This window comes from Ischnura elegans, chromosome 10, assembly GCF_921293095.1.
Source record: "Ischnura elegans chromosome 10, ioIscEleg1.1, whole genome shotgun sequence".
NCBI classification, from domain to species: Eukaryota; Metazoa; Arthropoda; class Insecta; order Odonata; family Coenagrionidae; genus Ischnura; species Ischnura elegans.
The window spans coordinates 108560082-108578623 of NC_060255.1; the positions used below are offsets into that span (position 1 = coordinate 108560082).

General features: G+C 38.2%; 1 protein-coding gene across 1 annotated transcript in view; it reads left to right on the top strand.

Annotated features, from left to right (window-relative positions):
• Positions 1–18542, top strand: part of LOC124166526 (sodium channel protein para-like) — a 274676-nt gene that overhangs the window by 231266 nt on the left and 24868 nt on the right. Inside the window, exons 18-19 of the mRNA XM_046544070.1 lie at positions 9175–9290; positions 17090–17263. Of these exons, the coding sequence (XP_046400026.1) occupies positions 9175–9290; positions 17090–17263 (290 nt within the window). The remainder of the gene's footprint in view (positions 1–9174; positions 9291–17089; positions 17264–18542) is intronic.

Genomic DNA, 18542 nt, shown 5'->3' on the forward strand with positions numbered 1-18542 from the left:
TCACTTTTTTAAACAGTTGTAACGGAATTACAGTGAGTCCTCATTCTACGTCACCCCGTTTAACGTCATTTCGCGATAAGGTCACGAAAATTTTACGACCGTGATTCGTTTATCGCCCCTTCGCTTCGCGATAACGTCACGTATTTTAAATTTCTCGCGAGAAAAAAGGCGAAGTGGCAGGCGTTAGAGGTTGTTTGTTTCGTGGGCGGTAATGCGGTCAGTCTATTCAAAGTGTAAAACGGTGTGTATATTGTTAATTGCGATTACGGTTTTGGCAAATTTTAGCATCAGAGATATTTCCATGACAATGTCCAAGAAAACAATGTTCACAATAATTTTGGTTCCTGTTACTGCGACGATGTTTCAGCGATGATGATGCCCAGGCGACGCCCGCCCGCCTCAATTCGCGATTAAAACCATCTCTTCGATTTCATAATCCCAGTTTGCCCGCCCTCACTCATTTGCGCCATTTTGATTTTGCTCCTGACAGGTCCGAAAAGAAATTCTTGTAGCGAGGGTAGGTCTGTAGCGTCTGGTAGCATTCATTGGACCGCACTATAGCGAAGCCGAAAAGCAAATGCGGGAAGATACAAAAATGGAGAAGGATTTATGTCACTGCTGCTATTGTCGCCGATGAAGACAGGAACTCGTATTTATGCCATAGTTTGGCATTCCCCTCGTAAAAAATGCCCCATATATGATACGCTAAAATTTTTTCGCATAAGAATTGTGAGGTCTAGGAACCGACATTCAATTTTTACATTGTTTTTATGGGATATTATGCTTCGATTAACGTCATTTCGTTTATCGTCACATTTTTCAGGAACGGTAGGTGACGTTAAACGAGGACTCACTGTATGTTTATCTCTGAGCCTGTATCCAGTTTTACACTTACATGAAGGTTTTCGATTAAAATTAACTGTCTCCATTCTTTTTCTGATGGATTGAGATTTACTGAGTGAACTTTAACAGAGTCACAAATTATAGATTCATCCGATGATGCCTCAGATTGAAATGTTTTCACCTCTCTGACTTTGCGTACCCTGCACGAAACAGCGAAATGGCCGGAAATTCCGCATTTTGAACAGTTTTTTCCATAGGCAGGGCACGCTCTAGGTTTGGGCGAAGTTTGACACCTACGGCAATTAAATTCTTCATTTCTGGACCTTGCACTCGCCTCATTACCTGAAATACCACCATTACCTGAAAACTTAGGCTTGCTTTTCCTTTTGACATGATCCACACCGGCACTACTTAGTTCTTGGATTCTAGGTTGAGTAGATTCATTGGCTCCGTTAATTTGTTGAACCTGATGGCGGCTAATCTCAACTGACCGACAGTAGGCCGCTACTTTGGCGAGGGTTCTGTCCTCCATTCGCAGCAAAGACTCTTGAACGCTCTTGTCCCGGATGCCTTGAATCACGCGGAAGATCATCATATTTTCCTCCTGAGGGGCTGGACTATCATAACCACAATTCTTTATAAGTCGCCTACAATCTGTCAGAAAGTGGTCAAATGTCTGTCCTTCCTGTTGGAACTGTTGATGAAACACGAACTGTTCGTAAATTGGGTCTTGCTTTGGATTTACAAACTTTTCGTAAGCTTCCTTAACTTTGACGTAAGCTAGCTTATCTTCATTAGATAAATCAAAAGTTTCAAATAGAGCTCGACCCTGCGATCCCAACATATTTTTAAGGAGAGCTATTTTCACTTTGTCCGCCGATTCATCTTGTCCCGTGGCGATAAGATAATTTTCAAAATCCCCCACAAATATAAGCCAATCTTTATAGGCGGTAGGGCTCTCTAAATCGACACTATCGGGCAGTTTAACAAGGTGAATACCTGCCATCTCTGCAGTTTCGGCAGTATCTAACCCACTTGAAGTACACGAACCTGTTACTATTAGTTCCACACGTCAGAAGAGTCGTAGGTCACAGTTAATCAATTCCACAAGACTGCGCCATGTTTTAATCTTTTATTGTGGTGTAACACTTATTGCAATACAAAACTAACTTCAATTCACAGTGATACACAGGTATATATCTAAACCTAGTGGCCAACCTTCTAAGTTTCCACACCAAGTTACATGGTGGCCAACCCTGAAGATTCACACAGATTAAAGATCAACAACAGCAGTTATTTAATGCCTCAAAAGCTTCCATCAGTGTACGTTTATTACTCCTGTTCATTTCATGGAAGTTATGTGAAATAACGTATCGCATTTGTTTTGGCAGATGAAAAAGGTGGAAGATGGTAGAACGATTCTGCCTCTGAAACCTTTTCTATCATCCAATGTAATATCTTCATTATCTACACTGAAGTCCACTAAATATTCTTATTGATGTGATTAAAATTGCCTATGTTTCAAAAAAGTTACATTTTGTGTGTTATGCCCACAGCGTCATTGAAATAATACTTGGGGTGTATCTACGACACTACAGTAAAAATTATTTGAATAGCAATTGGTAACATAGGAAAAGATATTAGAATTTAAGATATTATTTCATGAAAAATATAATGCAGACATTACACTGATTTCACTTAAGAAAAAAAAAGCAAGCTGCAAGAAACTGCGACTAATTATGAATTTTTTGATTTAAAATACTCAATAATGACTGTGGAACATGAGTGAAAATGCAGAATTTTTTAAATTAAATAAACTAAAAGTGCAGCATCAGCTTTTCACATATGTCATTGCTAACAGTGCATTACCTGCATCATTGCAGAAAACAACCGTATAGCAAGGGTTTTGTCAGGGAATAGGTTGTAATAGACTTCCGTTTCATCTGTGCTATATCACGCGGGGAATACTTCTTAAGATATTCCGCAAGGATTGGAGTCCTCTTTTCCATGGCTGCGGGTTTACACCGCTGGGATCACCAGAAATTATGAAGGGAGATAATGCTTTCGAGCTTTAAATTAGTATGACAAACCTTCTGAGGATGTGAAGTTCTTGATTCTCAATCTATCACTGAAATACTCTGCTTTAGGCTAAGCATAGCCCCTTTCTCAGTAGTTCCCGCAGATTGAAGTGGGCAAAACCACCTGGACAAAGCTCCTTCTAACTCTTCTTGTTCTACATTCCTCAGATGCTTTTGTTTTCTTTTTCATTGTGAAGAGAATATAGGACGATAAATTAATTATACCACTCTCTCATGGCTTCATTATTTTCATTTTCTCGCTCACACGTGTTTGGTGTTTTTTGGCCATGGTGTCTACCCTCAAACGCAACTCATGAGCATGTGGGTATGCTGTCGACTGCTTTCTGCCACCCGAGGGACAAAAGAAGATCGAGCATTTGCAAATGTTAATGCCATAGTATTTACACCAAAATGAACAGCTTATTTATCGAACAATGGTTTACCACATGAATTTGAGACTGAGCACTCCATGCTAACTTCATTTATAACAGATCGCCAGCAATTACAGAGATTAGGGACTCTTGGTGAAGGTTTTTCGCCTATGGAAACTCTTGCTGTGGCAAGTGCCAACACCAAAAGGGCCTCATTAAAACGATACTTTTTTACATACTAATCATAGGGTCTATTGACACTACTCTGGCTACTACCCAGGAGAGCGCCACTATTTAAAATGTATTCACCAAACAGTTTTACCTGTGTTTTGTTCTGATGGTACTGGGACCAAGAGAAATCACCGTGCTAAGGAGGAAAACGTGCTAAAGAGGAACGTAGTAACCAAGTTCCACTGTAAAAAAAAATACTCCCATTTGTTGTCCTCTAACATAAAACAACTGTGAAATGTTGAGCTAGTTCCGTCGTAGAGTTTGCGTTTGAAAGCCATTGAAAGGAGGCAAACTAGTGAATTTTAATGAAAATAAGTGAACTTTGTGTGCTTTAATTGAACCTCAACAAATTGGAATGACTCCCATTGCTACACAAGTTTCTATTGTAAAAGATGATACGTGGTGATAAGCTAACATGGGTGGAAACCATGGATAATGTGACATTGATATGGATTCGAAACCAATCTGGATGTTATGACATGTCAACTACATTAATGCACTATTCTGCAATGCTTTGGACATAAGTTCAGCTTTTTAATTTTCAGTAACATATGATCTTACAACAAAATTGACTCCTCCCTGTTAAAAATTACCCATTAGTCCCCATTGAAAAAACCTATAGGGAATGATATTCCCCATTAAATTTCAATGGGGAATATATTGTCCCTCTGGGTACTCAATAGGGAATATATTGTCCCTATGGGTACTCAATGGGGAATGAATATCTCTTATGGGTTTTCAATGGGGAATGAAAATCTCTCATGTGTTTTCAATGGGGAATGCCAAGTATTTTCACAACTTTTAGTAACTATGGGAAATATATATTTTGCGTTTAAAATACCTTAGTTACATATTTTGCCCATTATATTACGAAATTATTTTTTAATATAACGGATTAAATATCGTATTTGGAAACTAGCGCCACAACGACCGGCCATTAAAATCTTGCATACCAGTGACCCAAGAGCCATTGCAAATGAATTGTTTACATTCGTAGTTACTGTATTTTGTGACCGTTTTGTGACTTTGCGAATTTAGTTGTGCTGTAGAATCCTCTTTTACAAGCAAATTTACGTTGAAGTACGCAATGGAAGAGGAAAATAATCCGTGTTTCGCAGTGAAGACTGGCAAAAAGGCATCAACACATCTCCGCTGAGCTGACCATGTAAATGTAAGTAAATGAAACATTTTTTCTATTCGTTAGTAAATCACCGAACATTTGTATGTATTGATACGATTAATGGACCGCTAATTTCATTTCAATAAGTATTTAAGATTATTAATTACTATGTTCACAGTGTAATTACAATTTAGCATGATCTTTCCTTTCTCGGCCATAGTAAAAATACAATCCATTAAGACCGATTAAGTTGAAATATCAGGGTTCTCACAGAAGAATCCACTTTTTTAGCAGTCCATTATGGCATCCAGTTCGTTATGGCATTAAATTATCAATCTCAATTAGCTCTTATACGAAGGGTATTTTCTTGAAAAATGAATAACCATCGGGAAGATATTATGTCGAAGAATTATAGTAATTAATAAGCTGTTCAAAACATCGCAATTTAAATCTCTCCGATCATTATCATTTAGGTATTCATTTGTACTTGAGTACATTTTTCACAAATGCCTAAATTGCAATGAAAGTCTTAAAGAGTTATATTGTTATCAATTGCTATAGAATGTTACTAAAATTGAATGTCAATTCAATTCTATTGAAATGTCAACTATTTATGTTAGGGGTTCCACTTACCCCGGTGTTCCTTACGCAGTTAACGGGTATATATAAATATTTATAAAAAAATAACCTGTTTGTTGAGCACGGAATAGATACTTGTTAGGAAGTTGAGCCTAGCATTTTGTTCGCCACGTTGATGCATGCACATAAATATGAATGCGTTAGAGTGGGAGTGCATTAATATGCTTGCAAGATGCCATGTGTAAATGTAATAAATAGGTAGATTTCCTGCAGGATAGGTTCATAGCAAATGATATAACCTTGTTTTTATTACTAATATTCTATATTTATTTGCAGGGGCAATGGAGAGAGTCTGGAGTCAGGATGACAACCTGAAAAGGGATATACCAACTAGACTAAAGCAAGTTATCACAAAGGCATTTGCCACCAAAAGTTGAGACATGGTTAAATACCAAGGGAAGAAGCTACTGAAAAGTAGCAAATAATACTTCACATGTCTATCCAGACTGATGATGGATGCAAATGCTACCAGCTAAGATATTGATTGTTCATTCCCTGTCAGCCTTTGTAATACTCGCATACCATTCACATCAATCCCCTGATCGACCCCAAACACCACGAACTTTGAAAGAATTTGAACACAGTTGTAATATTGGTTTGTATGAGACATTTGAAGTGGTATTTGTTAACCAATTCGGTCCAAATTTTGATATTTTGTTAATAGTTACTTGCTCTTTCATTTGCTTGAAGTATATGCTACCAACTATGGTTTACTGTGTGCAAAAATAACCCAAGTAACATTGACCGTTGGGCCTCGGTTGGGGAACCGTAGTCACGGTTGGCTCATTGTGGGTGGATATGCCTACCAAATTCCGCTGTTGGCCCAACGCAGATATTGTTCGTCGGCCCAACGAAACGGTTTATGCTGTTGGCCCAACGGAAATCCCCAACGATGGCCCTACGAAATGGATTATCATTGGGCCACCATTGGGACATCATACCATTTCCTCAATTTCCGCCATGAGAGCTGCAAACAAAATTCCGACAAGATCTTCAACGTAGAGATGGGCGAAATTCCATTGTAATCGATTTATCTTATTAAATGGTTATCGGATCGGTAGCATCTATTCATTAAAAAATAGGGATGGCATAATCGCTTGCTTTGACAGTCAGTGCTACCGACTATGTGCAGGCAGAATAATTATTTTAAGTTAATTTTTTAAGAATATATTATGAGATAATTTTTGGAAATTATGTATAACTCTTTTTTAAGTAATGTTCTGCTAATTTTCTGGTGTTTTCAGCATGGTATTTGACATAAATGGTTCCAAGAAGCGGAGGCTTCTTTAATACGACTTGTTAGTATATATATCCCGGAGGACACACGAAAAATTGTAGACTTATAAGATCTGTCTGTTTCGAGTCTAACTTAACCGATGGAAGTTCGATATGGGCCGTGAATATAAGCACGATGTATACCTCGATTGCATACGTTGCAGGATACGGTTCACATGTTTCCCTAGCAACCTAACAACCAAGACTTGTTTGGTTGTAAGGGCTTTGTCTTTGTGATAGCAGTTAAATAAAATAAGTCGAGTGCTTCTAACAAAAATAAGGCATTGACCTCATTTGGTAAGTCTTACAAAACTGGCATTCCTAAAATCATACCCAACAGTTTGCCTTAGTTTCTTGGAATTTTAAACTTTTCATCATTAATTTAGATAGATCGATATGTATATTTTTTCAGATTGTGGCATATCTAGTATCAGTGGAAGTTTTAATGAAAACAGTGTTTCAATGGACAAAGTGAGTGATTTAGTCCTCTCTGAAGAGAATGAGATTGAATTTGTGTGAGTAAACCTAAATAACAACTGCACAATTATTATTTTATGGAAAATACATCAACTATTATACTCAATCAGTGTTTCTGTGATTCCTATTAATATCCCTAAATCTTGCACTTATTAATCCAATTAAGTAAAATGGACTAAACTTAACAATTTCGTTACCGAAGACCAGAGAATAGGAATTGTGAAGGCAATTGAATCAAATAACTCAGGGGTGTATATCTTGCAGTGTGACATGTTTGAAATTAAGGAGGATTTCTTTGAATTACCTCTTAGAAGTGGTACCATTGGTATATTTGTATGAAAAAAAATTTGTACCTGGATGCAAATTGCAGTCCACCCAGATTTTATCTAAGTATGTTTTGTTGCCCTACAAAGAAGATGGACAGTTTTTGTGTGTGCCATATTGTAATGTGGAAAAGTGCTGTTGAAATTTTCCTAATTTTGTCCTAATAAAAATTGTCCTAATTTGTGAAAATAAAAGTTGGGGTCCTTCTGAACTGATATTGATTTTTTGTTTTCCACTTTTAACCACTTTGTCCTATAGCATTGATTGTTAATGTATTTAATTTCATTTTGATATATAGGGAGCTAAAGGTAAAGATTCTATCTACCGGTATCATATCAAGTGAGAAGGTAAATTAATTTAACTCTCATTCTATAAAAATGAGAAATGCCAGTAAAATATAGCTTTTGTTGGGAAACGGATGGCAGAATTTAAAAGGGCCAACAGTGTATCGTTGGAGATTTGTTGGCCTTGGGTTGGGAATACGAAGGCCCGACTGTAATGCTCTGTTGGCCCATCGTTGGGGAATTGTTGGTTGGGACACGGTTGGCGAGGTGGCCAAATCATACCATGGGCCAACCGCTGTGTCCCACCATCTGCCAACAGAGGGCCAACCAAAAATGTTACTTGGGAAAAGCATTCAAAATTAAATTAAATACTTTACATAATTGGAGATAATTCTTTAGGGCTTGAAATGTTCCAAACATAGTGGCTTTTTGCACACATCATACTACCATGTGGATTCTCTTCTTATCTTTTTCTCCAAGCACACTACAGGTTTTGCCATCCTTTTACCTTTACTTTTTTGGTATCTGTACACTCCAAGGAATGCCTGGTGTTCATTATTGTAACATATCCTTCTTGTCCTTCCATTTGCAGTAATGTTATTACTGCAATATGATATGGCTTCACCTTTTTGGAGTTTTAATTCGTCTCTATCTTTAGGCATATTTTTGCATTTAGATCACAAAGTACAGTACATTAGTTCCTAAGGTGTGTAACTTGTGAAACAAATCTGGCGAATTATACCAATTATCAACATACAATTAATATCCTTTGTTTAGAAGATTATACGCGGCCATCAAATCCAATACTACCTTTGTATTAACAGGAATATTGTTTACTTCATCATTTCCAACATACATTTTAAAGTTATGTGTATAACCATAGCTGGAATTGCATAATTTGTACAGTTTTACCCCAAATCTTGCCCTCTTTAACCTTTTGTATTGTTAAAGATTAGCAAGCCTGTCAACAAATTTATGTTATACAATGTAAAAATGTTTAATTTAGCATTAAATTCATATCAATGGAACAATTGTTTTTATTCATTCTGTTTTATTAGGGAATTACAGTCCCTATAGGGAATAGCTATCCCTATAGGGAATAGGTGTCCCTATAGGGAATGGGTGTCCCTATAGGGAATGGTAGTCCCCATTGCCAATTCCCTATAAGGAATTTTAATGGGTATTTTCAATGGGGAATTACAGTCCCTATAGGGAATAACTGTCCCTATAGGGAATGGGTGTCCCTATAGGGAATGGTAGTCCCCATTGCCAATTCCCTATAAGGAATTTTAATGGGTATTTTCAATGGGGAATTTTTAACAGGGCTGTTTCTATGATTTTGACTTTGATGGGGATATCACTGTTTAATGCATTCATTTTTGGACAAGAGATTTTCCATGGCAAAGGTGGAGGGCATTTAGCACTTTTTGATATGGATATTGTGTATCTGAACATAATTGATTTTTTCTTGGGATTCCAATGATATCAGATGTGCCAACATTTTGACTGCTTGCTCTTTGCTTTGCTGGTAGGCAATCCTTTCGGACAAGAACAATCCAACCTGCAACGGAAATCCTTTCAGCTCATTGAAAATAAATACTTTAGAATGGCTATCATAGCAACAATTCTCCTCGGTTGCTTGTCTCTGGTGAGTAGTGTTAATAATTTTTCTTTTTTCTTTGATTTTATCCACTAAGTCATAACCTTTGCTCTGATAAAAAAAACCTGGTGTAAGTTTTGTGTCTATGCTAAATTTTGGGTTCTCTAATCTTCATGAACATCAACATGTTAACCCTTCGATAGGCAGGAGAATAGTGATGGCAAATTTCACTCTTGTATGAGAGCTGCCTTTGACTCATGCGGGGTGGCACTCTTGGGGGATCACATTATTACCACTGACAATATCTCGTAAACACTTACAAACAGAAATTCGGCAATAAAGAACTTTACTTTGACGTTTTAAATATTAGATATGTGTTGAAGTTAATTAATTAACCAATTGATAATTTAAATTAAAAGAAATAAGCAAAAGGGTTGCCAAGGGTCAAGAGTTGTTGATTAGTTACAGGATAAGATGAATCACCCTGGTGAAAATGAACTGTTCGCTTTACTGTTCGTAAGCTGTGCACGTACTGTGCAAAAGGTTCACAAATTTTCTGGGCCGTTCATGAAGTGTTTGGGAATTGTTCGCACGTGCTCTAACCTGGTACCCACGAACGGCCCATGATTGGAACGTCTTGTGCACGGCTTCAGCACAGTTGGCCAAGAACGCTTCCTGAACAGATTATTAAATTCAATAGCCCAACCCATTTCTTCCACAGTTACTAAATGTAAAATTTAATTAATGCTATTCATGATTCACTATTTTGCATAAACGATAAGCATGAATTAAAAGAAACATGAATGAGTGCATTATAAGGGAAGACATTTAAAATTAGACAATTATTCAAAAAATAAGTTCGTTAATGATACTTGGTTACAAATTAGGTAATTATGCCTCAAAATGATACCATGAAAGAGAGGGCTAAGTCATCATCCAGATTAGCATTCATGAAATGGTGCAGTTATCATAATTTTATGGCCTTGTTACAATATTAGCATGAACAAAAAAAAGAGTTTATGAATAGATTCACAAACGAAATTAGAACAGGCTCTAAGCCTTGACCAAGAATTTATTACTTCCTTCACATTTTACTGTGGCTATGATTGATTTTGATCGAACATTTTCGCACTCACTCGGTTACATGCATCATATTCGATCCAAGTATTTATATTGGGCAGGAATAACTTAATACGGCATTTACGACCACAATTCAGTTCATAAATAGCCATTGAGAACTTTTACCATACTACACTAGAACAGTTAGAACTAAAATAGTAATATCATACATTCATCAGTTCATAAACAGCCATTGAGAACTTTTACGATATCACACAAGAACAGTTAGTACTAATTGTAAAATAGTAATTTCATATATTTATCTACCAATGCACTTACATTTCATGCTTCTAGATGATTCCGAGGTAACTGGGCTCTCTCCTCTTGTATAAAGTTATAGTTTCCCAACGTGCGATTTGAGCAATGAAATCATAGCAACACACACAACAACGTCGACGCATGCGTCTCGCTCTTCAATTATTTTGAAAGTGTTAAAATTATGAATTGATATACTTGAATTAGAATAAACTAGAACAAGATGTATTCCTTTACATTAACTATAAAACTAGCATGCAGTATTCGAATCCTGATCGCTGATTTGTTGACGAAATATTTCTCAGAACGCATAGATATTTTCTTGAAAATATGCTCAACATATTTCGTTGAACACATGTGGAGCATATGTCTACGTATATATGCTCAACATATTTCGTTGAACACATGTGGAGCATATTTCTATGAAAATATGCTCAACACATCGTCGGAACATATTCTGGAAATATGTCGAGCATATGTTGAAAACATGTGGTTTTAAACATATGTTGAACATATTTTAAGCATATGCTCATGTTGTGTACAAAACATATTTCCCTGAAATAACCTGAGCATATGCTCAACATTTCTTGTGCTACTAGGGTAAATCCTCTGAAATGTCCATGACTGAGTACATTAATAGTTTGATTAATATGAACAATGCATTGGAGCAAAATCAACTCAAACTGGACGACAAGAAACTAGCTTCCCTGATTTTAACGGGTCTACTGGATGAGTACGAAATTACGGTGAAGACACTGGTCGCGGCTAACAAGATATCGGTTGCAGATGTGAAGCATACCTTATTAGAGGTTGAAGAAGAAAAGTTAGCCAAACAGGGTATGCCCGCTCTACACCAAGCTTATAAAATATCTAAGGGTCATAGCCAAAATATGAAGAAATCACGGAATGTTTGGAGGAAGAAGGATGAATCGTCGACCAAAGGGGAAGTCGGGAATTCCGATGTTGAGAAACCCAACTTCAAGTTTTGGTGTTATGCTTGCAGAGGCGAAGGTCACTATGCGCATAGCTGCCCAAAGAAGAAAGAAGTTCAAGGAAATGGTAATAACGAACTTAATAAGGCGGCAATAACCACTAGGGAACACATAGTATTATGTGCCAAGAAGAAAATTCAGTTCAGTGTAGGAATGTGGATACTAGATGGAGGAGCTTCTGACCATATGACGAGTAATAAAGCGCTATTTGAGACATTAATTCCCTACTCTGGCACCGTGCAAATAGGTGATGGTTCACCTTTGAAGATCGAGGGCATGGGAAGTGTTCTGGTCCAGATGTCAGATGAGTGTGGTGGTAATGACATAGAGCTTCAAGGAGTGTTATTCGTGCCAGAATTGCAGGGAAACCTCATTTCTCAAGGCCAAATTGAAGAGAAGGGATTGGAATTTAGATCAAAAAATGGAGCAAGCAGATGCTTACGAAATGGCAAACTAGTATTCCAGGCATTCAGGGTTGGAAGACTGTATTATCTAATGACAATGTCAGGTCCAACACTAAGTGAAGCAAGAGGAGCTTTTGAAGAAAGCAAGAAAGAGGTTAGAAAGGTCAGTCGTGAGACATGGCACAGCAGATTAGGGCATCCGTGTGATCAAATCCTAGCCAAGATGGATCACTTGCTTGACCTACCTAAGGAAGAAAGAAAAGTAGGAGGGACCCCGTGTATCCCATGCATTCAAGGCAAGATGAAGCGTGCAAGCTTCCCTACCGGAAAGACAGTCATAGTGGATGGTGCACTGGAGAGAGTCCACTCGGACGTGATGGGTCCAATGAAACCACCATCTTTGGGAGGTAAGCGTTACATTGTGACTTTTGTGGATGAAGGCTCAAAACATGTGACAGCTGTGGCCATAGCTAGGAAAAGTGACTGCTTAGGAGAGTTCAAGAAATACAAGGAGAAGTGTGAGACCTTCCATGGGAGAAAAATTAAGGAGTTTCAGTCGGATCAAGGAGAAGAATATGTGAGTGCTGCATTCCAGTCACTGCTCAATGAAAATGGGATTCTGCATCGCATGTCAGTTGTACACACACCCCAGCAAAATGGGACTGCGGAGTGTGTAAACCTAACTCTGTGTGATATCATCCGATGCCTATTAATGGCAGCAGGTATGCCAGCTTACTTTTGGGGAGAAGCTCTGCAGACTGCTGTTTACCCAAGGAATCTGAGACCATCCAGATCTATCAACTTTAAGGCTCCTATGGAGCGTTGGCTGGGGAGAAAGCTATTGAAGAGTGATTTAGAACATCTTAGGGTATTTGGGTGTCAATCCTGGGGATGGATTCCACAAGAAGACAGGGATGGCAAGTTGGGGCCGAGGGCTAGGGAGTGTGTGTTACTTGGACTCCAAGAAGTCATCAAAGGGTACCGTCTCTGGGATATAAAAGGGAGGAAGGTGATCATAAGTAGGGATGTGATTTTCCATGAGCATAAATTCCCTTTCAAATCCAAAGGTCATGAAAAAGAGGGGGTGACACACATTCTCCCAATCCAAGAAGAGGAACAATTCTGGGGAGGGGCATCATTCCGGGGCGGAGTATCATTCAATGTGCCACTCCAAGTGTTAGCCGAGGTGCCAGTCCAGGGAGAGGTGCCATTCCAGGCACCAATTCAGGAAGGGGTGCCAGTCCAGGGAGAGGTGCCATTCCAGGCACCAATCCAGGGAGAGGAGTCATTCCAGGGGCTAGCCCAAGGAGAAGTGTTGGCCCATGGGGAGGTTTCAGGTGTTGAGGAAATTCCACTAGGGGACCAAGGGGAGATGCCACGCAGGTATTCTAAAAGACAACCGGTCCCAAAGGCAGCTTGTTCTTTGCCTTGCTGCCTGATGGCAAATATGTCAAGGGACAACGCGACCCCAGGAGTGCCAATGAACGCGGAGGAGGCACTCAGCCGTTTTGATTCACATCACTGGAAAGATGCCATGTTGACTGAACTGAATAATATGGTGAAGCAGGGCACTTGGGAAGTGGTATCTCGTCCAGTGTGTTCAAATGTTGTTGGGAGTAAGTGGGTATTCTCTGTAAAACGAGCGAATGGAAGGGTGCTTAGGTACAAGGCTCGCCTGGTAGCCTGAGGCTTTAGTCAGATAGAGGGGGTTGATTACTTTGAAACTTTTAGCCCTGTGGTACAGAGAAAAACTCTTAAATTGTTGATGTTCTTAGCTATAGAAAATAACTGGGAAATTGACCACTGTGATGTTGTTGGTGCCTATTTAAATAGTGATTTAGATGTTCCTATCTTTATGGAACAAGCACCTGGTTTTTCAAGTGGGGACCCCTTGCGATTTGTGTATAAATAGAAGAAAAGTGTGTATGGACTGAAGCAAGCTGGGAGAAATTGGAATCATCACATAGACAACCTATTATCTGAGTATGGTATGTTAAAGTGTGTCCAAGATCCTTGTGTTTACTCAAAGGTGGGCTTAATTATTGCAATCTATGCAGATGATTTTCTCTTAATTAGGGTAAGAAAGGTTGTAGACCAGATAAAGGAATTCTTGTGCAGTAGGTTAGAAGTGAAGGATCTGGGTCCTGTTACAAATTTTTTGTCCATCCAGATCCAAAGGCCTACCCGTGACACCCTAATCTTAAGTAAAAATCTTACATTGAAGAGATCTTGCAGGAGTTTTCCATGATGGATTGTCGTGGACTGAGTACCCCACTAGAGATGGGCTCTACTAGCCTAAAAAGAGATGAATGTGTTGAGGAGTTTTGCGAAGCCAAATATAGAAGGTGTGTTGGCATGCTCCTCTATGTTGCAGATCTGACTAGAGTTGATATTGCAAATGCTGTGTGTTTTATAAGTCAATATTGTCATAATCCCTTAGTCACAGATTGGAGAAATGTTATTCATGTCCTTCAGTATTTAAAGGCAACCAAAGATTATTGTTTGTGTTTCTCTAAGTCAGGACAAAAAGTAAAAGCGTATGTTGATGCAGATTTTGCAAACAATAAGGATGATTCAGTGTCGATCTCAGGGTATGTGTTTATCCTGTCAAATGCAGCAGTATTTTGGCGTAGTAAGAAGCAAAGAGTGGATGTAGATTCATCCTCAACCTTTGCCAAGTATGTCGCAATGTACGAGTGTTCGACGGACTTTGTGTGGCTCAAGGAGTTCTTGAAAGAAATAAATCAGGAGAGCATTGTTCTAGAGCCATGCAAGATATATGCTGACAATATAGGTGCCATGTGTATTGCCAAGTCTGAAGCAATTTCAGACCAAACGAAACACATAAGGGTGAGGTATCATTATGTTAGAAATTTGATTAAACAAGGTGAGATTGCATTTGAGTAGTAAGTCAACTGATAATGTTGCAGATCTCTTGACCAAACCCCTGTCTGGTGCTCGTACCAAAGAATTTGCTCATTCCCTTGGTATGATATAACTTTTAGGGAGCACTTCTTTTAATGTAGTTTGTGTCATTTTGAGGACATAATTTTGCTTAAGTGCAGCTGAAGCCATGTAGTTTCATTTTTTGTTTGGTTTATATTGTGCTATGCATTTTTGTGAAATGTTTATCTGAACATAATGCTGTGTTGAATTTTGGGGAGAGGTATTGTGATGTTTGAAGTGAAGGCTGAGGGCAAAATACCCCACACCATTTCTCTTGTTTTTTTTTGTATGAGCCCGTATGGTGGTGCCCTCTAGAAGTTAGTGTTTGGTTTTTCTTCCCGGCACATGTGCTCTTGTTCTTTGTGAATAAACAACTTGTTCTTTGTGAATAAACAACACGTTCTTTGTGAATAAACAACACTGCTATCTCAGGGGTTCGTAATGCGTTGCCGGCAGTTGACGATTTTTCAAACCAGTCTAAAAACAACTATTGTGTCACCCAGGCCCTTTTGTCGCTCATCGAAGTGACAGGCAAATGCTACTTTGAATGCCATTTCATAGCTAGTGGAGTTTATGAATGATAAATCATTTTAATTTGAAGTCCTCCGAGTCATTAGCAGCTATGTGAAACAATCTTTAAATGCCTTGAAACCTGACACAGGTTTTCCTTCCCTGAAAATGAATGAACGAGAATGAATTCTTTTCCAAAAGAATATCGTCTCGTCAACACTAAAAACTAGTTGAGGGGGAAAGGAGCCACTTTCAATCACAGCTTGGAGTTCATCAGAAAATGTTGTGGTGACTGCGCTATCAACACTTGCAGATTCACCTGATATTGCCGCACTGAAAATATCTGCTTGCCGTTTAAATTCTGGATCCAACCGGAGCTTTCACTAAATGTCTCGGAGCGATTACTACTCTCGTCTTTTTGTACTGAATCACTACGAACTTTCCGTATGTGTAGACCGCTTGGTTGAAGTTGATGCGGCTGAGGTCACTGATGTTTTAACTTCGTCTTTATTCAGAATAAGGCATCGTACGTTAAAACTTATGCGCAATATCGCTTTGACGTTTTCCATTTTTAAAGCAATTGACCTATATCAATTTCTCTTCTAGGTTTATGGTTTTTCTTGATAAATTCTTGATTTTTCTACCCGCATTCCTATTTTTTGCCATTTTCTCTTGGTTTTTACTCTGCATGGCTCTATCGAAATCACCTTCTACTGCTGATGACGCAGAGGGCCTACGACTGCGGGGAGGGAACGAAGATATTGTGTTTGAGACTCTATAGGGGACTCTCTTATATGTTGATGCTATTCATGCTACTCGGCCACCGCTCCATTTCTCCCCCGCGAATACCGATGACCTTGAAGGCTTTAGCGTAGACCCTCTACCTGGAAGTCAATCGCCCGATAACCTATGAGGGCAAAAATTACGTCTCAACCAGTATTGCTTAAAAATAACTCATTTCCACTACCCCCACGCTCAATTAATGATCTAAATTAACTCATTCTGTTAAGGAGACGATATAAATTACTTCAGTAGGCCGGCTATCTGGACCCAATGACGAGTTATACTTTTGGCCATTGCACAGCAATGGATTTCGATTAATATATAAACAAAAAAGAAGATTTGATGCATGCAATAATATTAATATGCGTAAAATGATAGAAATTTCGTGTGTGCTTAGCGCAAGTTCACGTTTTATCACGAGAGCGTTTAAGATTTTTGATTAGGCTACACTGCGTGGCAATGATTCCCCGAGGAACGAATTTGCGCTATACGAGACATGGGTGTAGTATTTTTTCCAGCCTGTCGTATCAGTCAATTAAAAGTTACAGGAAATTTTCCTCGAGTACTTTAATGTCACTTCATGACCAGTTTTGATATATTTTGTATTATCTTGAGTAATCTCAAGTCATGAAGTGAGATTAATGTTTTTTGGAACATTGTAAGTAACTTTTAACTTATTCATACCTTAAAATTCCACCATATTAAGCCTGAATCAACTCTCAACGGTATTCTGTCCTGTACATATTTTGTAATGTTTCTGGACCAATAAATATCATTAAAATTCTTTTAGTTTTTTATACAACAATGTCAATTTTTCACTGCTCTTTTTTCTTTCCAGGCCTTGGGAGACGTATACTCTTCGGAGCGTCCAACTTTACTGACAATTTTGTACATTATAGACATAATATTCACTGTTATTCTATTCTTAGAAATGATAATAAGATTGCTGGCTTTAGGGTGCAAGAAGTATTTTACTAACATCTGGTGCTGGCTGGATTTCATAATCATAATGGTGAGTCAAAAGCAAACATTTTTATTCTTTGTTTATGCATTTCCTAATTTTTTTAACCTAGAATATATTAATTCCACTTGTCAACTTTGATGAAAATCTTGTAAGCTAAATTAAATGACCTATTTAGTGTGTTTAAAGTATGGTATTGTAATAAAACTACTAACTACTGTATTTCTCCAAATATAGTCCCCCTCTGAATATAGTCCCCCCCCTAATTTTGAGGCTTCAGTTTTGGGAAAGAATTTAAAAAATACGTTTGAATATAGTCCACACTTTACTTTTACCATGGGATATTTAGAAGAAAAAAGGGGGGACTATATTCAGAGAAATGCGGTATTTGTACCTTGTTTAATCTGGAGGGTCCTTTTAATTCCAAGTTACAAAAAATTAAATATTCTCTGCAATCCAAAGTGTACTGCTCAATCTCAATTTGAAAGCATGAATTGCAATGATTTAAGTAGCTTTATCAATACATTCAGAAAAATCATAGCTTGCTGTCTGCTTCAAGTGTCATTGAAAATTTGCTGATAAGTTGCAATCCTATTGCACTAAAGTACCCAAATTGTGTACTGAAATCTATGTACGTACTAAGTTGTACTTGAACATGGGTACTACCATTAAGAACGGAATAACCAGAGTGCTGAGTGCACAGGGAATAAAGTAAGAGGAAAGGGAGCAAGTGCCTTGGTGAGACATAGGTGGCACACTGGTCAGCCCTCTGCCATTGTAGGAGAATGCAGTGGCAACATCACTCAACTTTGTCCCATCATTAGAGTCATTCTGTGCCATGACTACCTGTTCTCTGCAGGCAGGTTGACACGGGGTGGGGGGGCTTTGGCTTGCATAATTTTCCCATTTGGCGACTACCCACCTTGCATTCCCATATATATGAGTATCTCGGATCTGAAATTCTCTTAAAATCAGATAATATGGGCTACTACCATCAGTAGTATCCTTAAGTTTAACATAATTTCAAAATATCGGGCAGAAATGCCTATAAAGACCAAACCATTATAATTACAAGCATTTCAGAAAAACCAACAAATAGCATAAATTTCAGCACTTTGAAAATTAAATTAACAGCTTATTTAATGAAATCTATGATTTTACAATGCATGCAAATAGAACAAACGAAATGAATAAAAATTACGAGGATAGGTGATCATCATAGCATTCCCCTGCATCAAATATCGGGACATGTGCTAGGTTCTTTATATCAAACTAATGTGTAGAGTGTATTCCATGAGAGCCATTTGATGACTGAAGGCTGGAAAGCTGA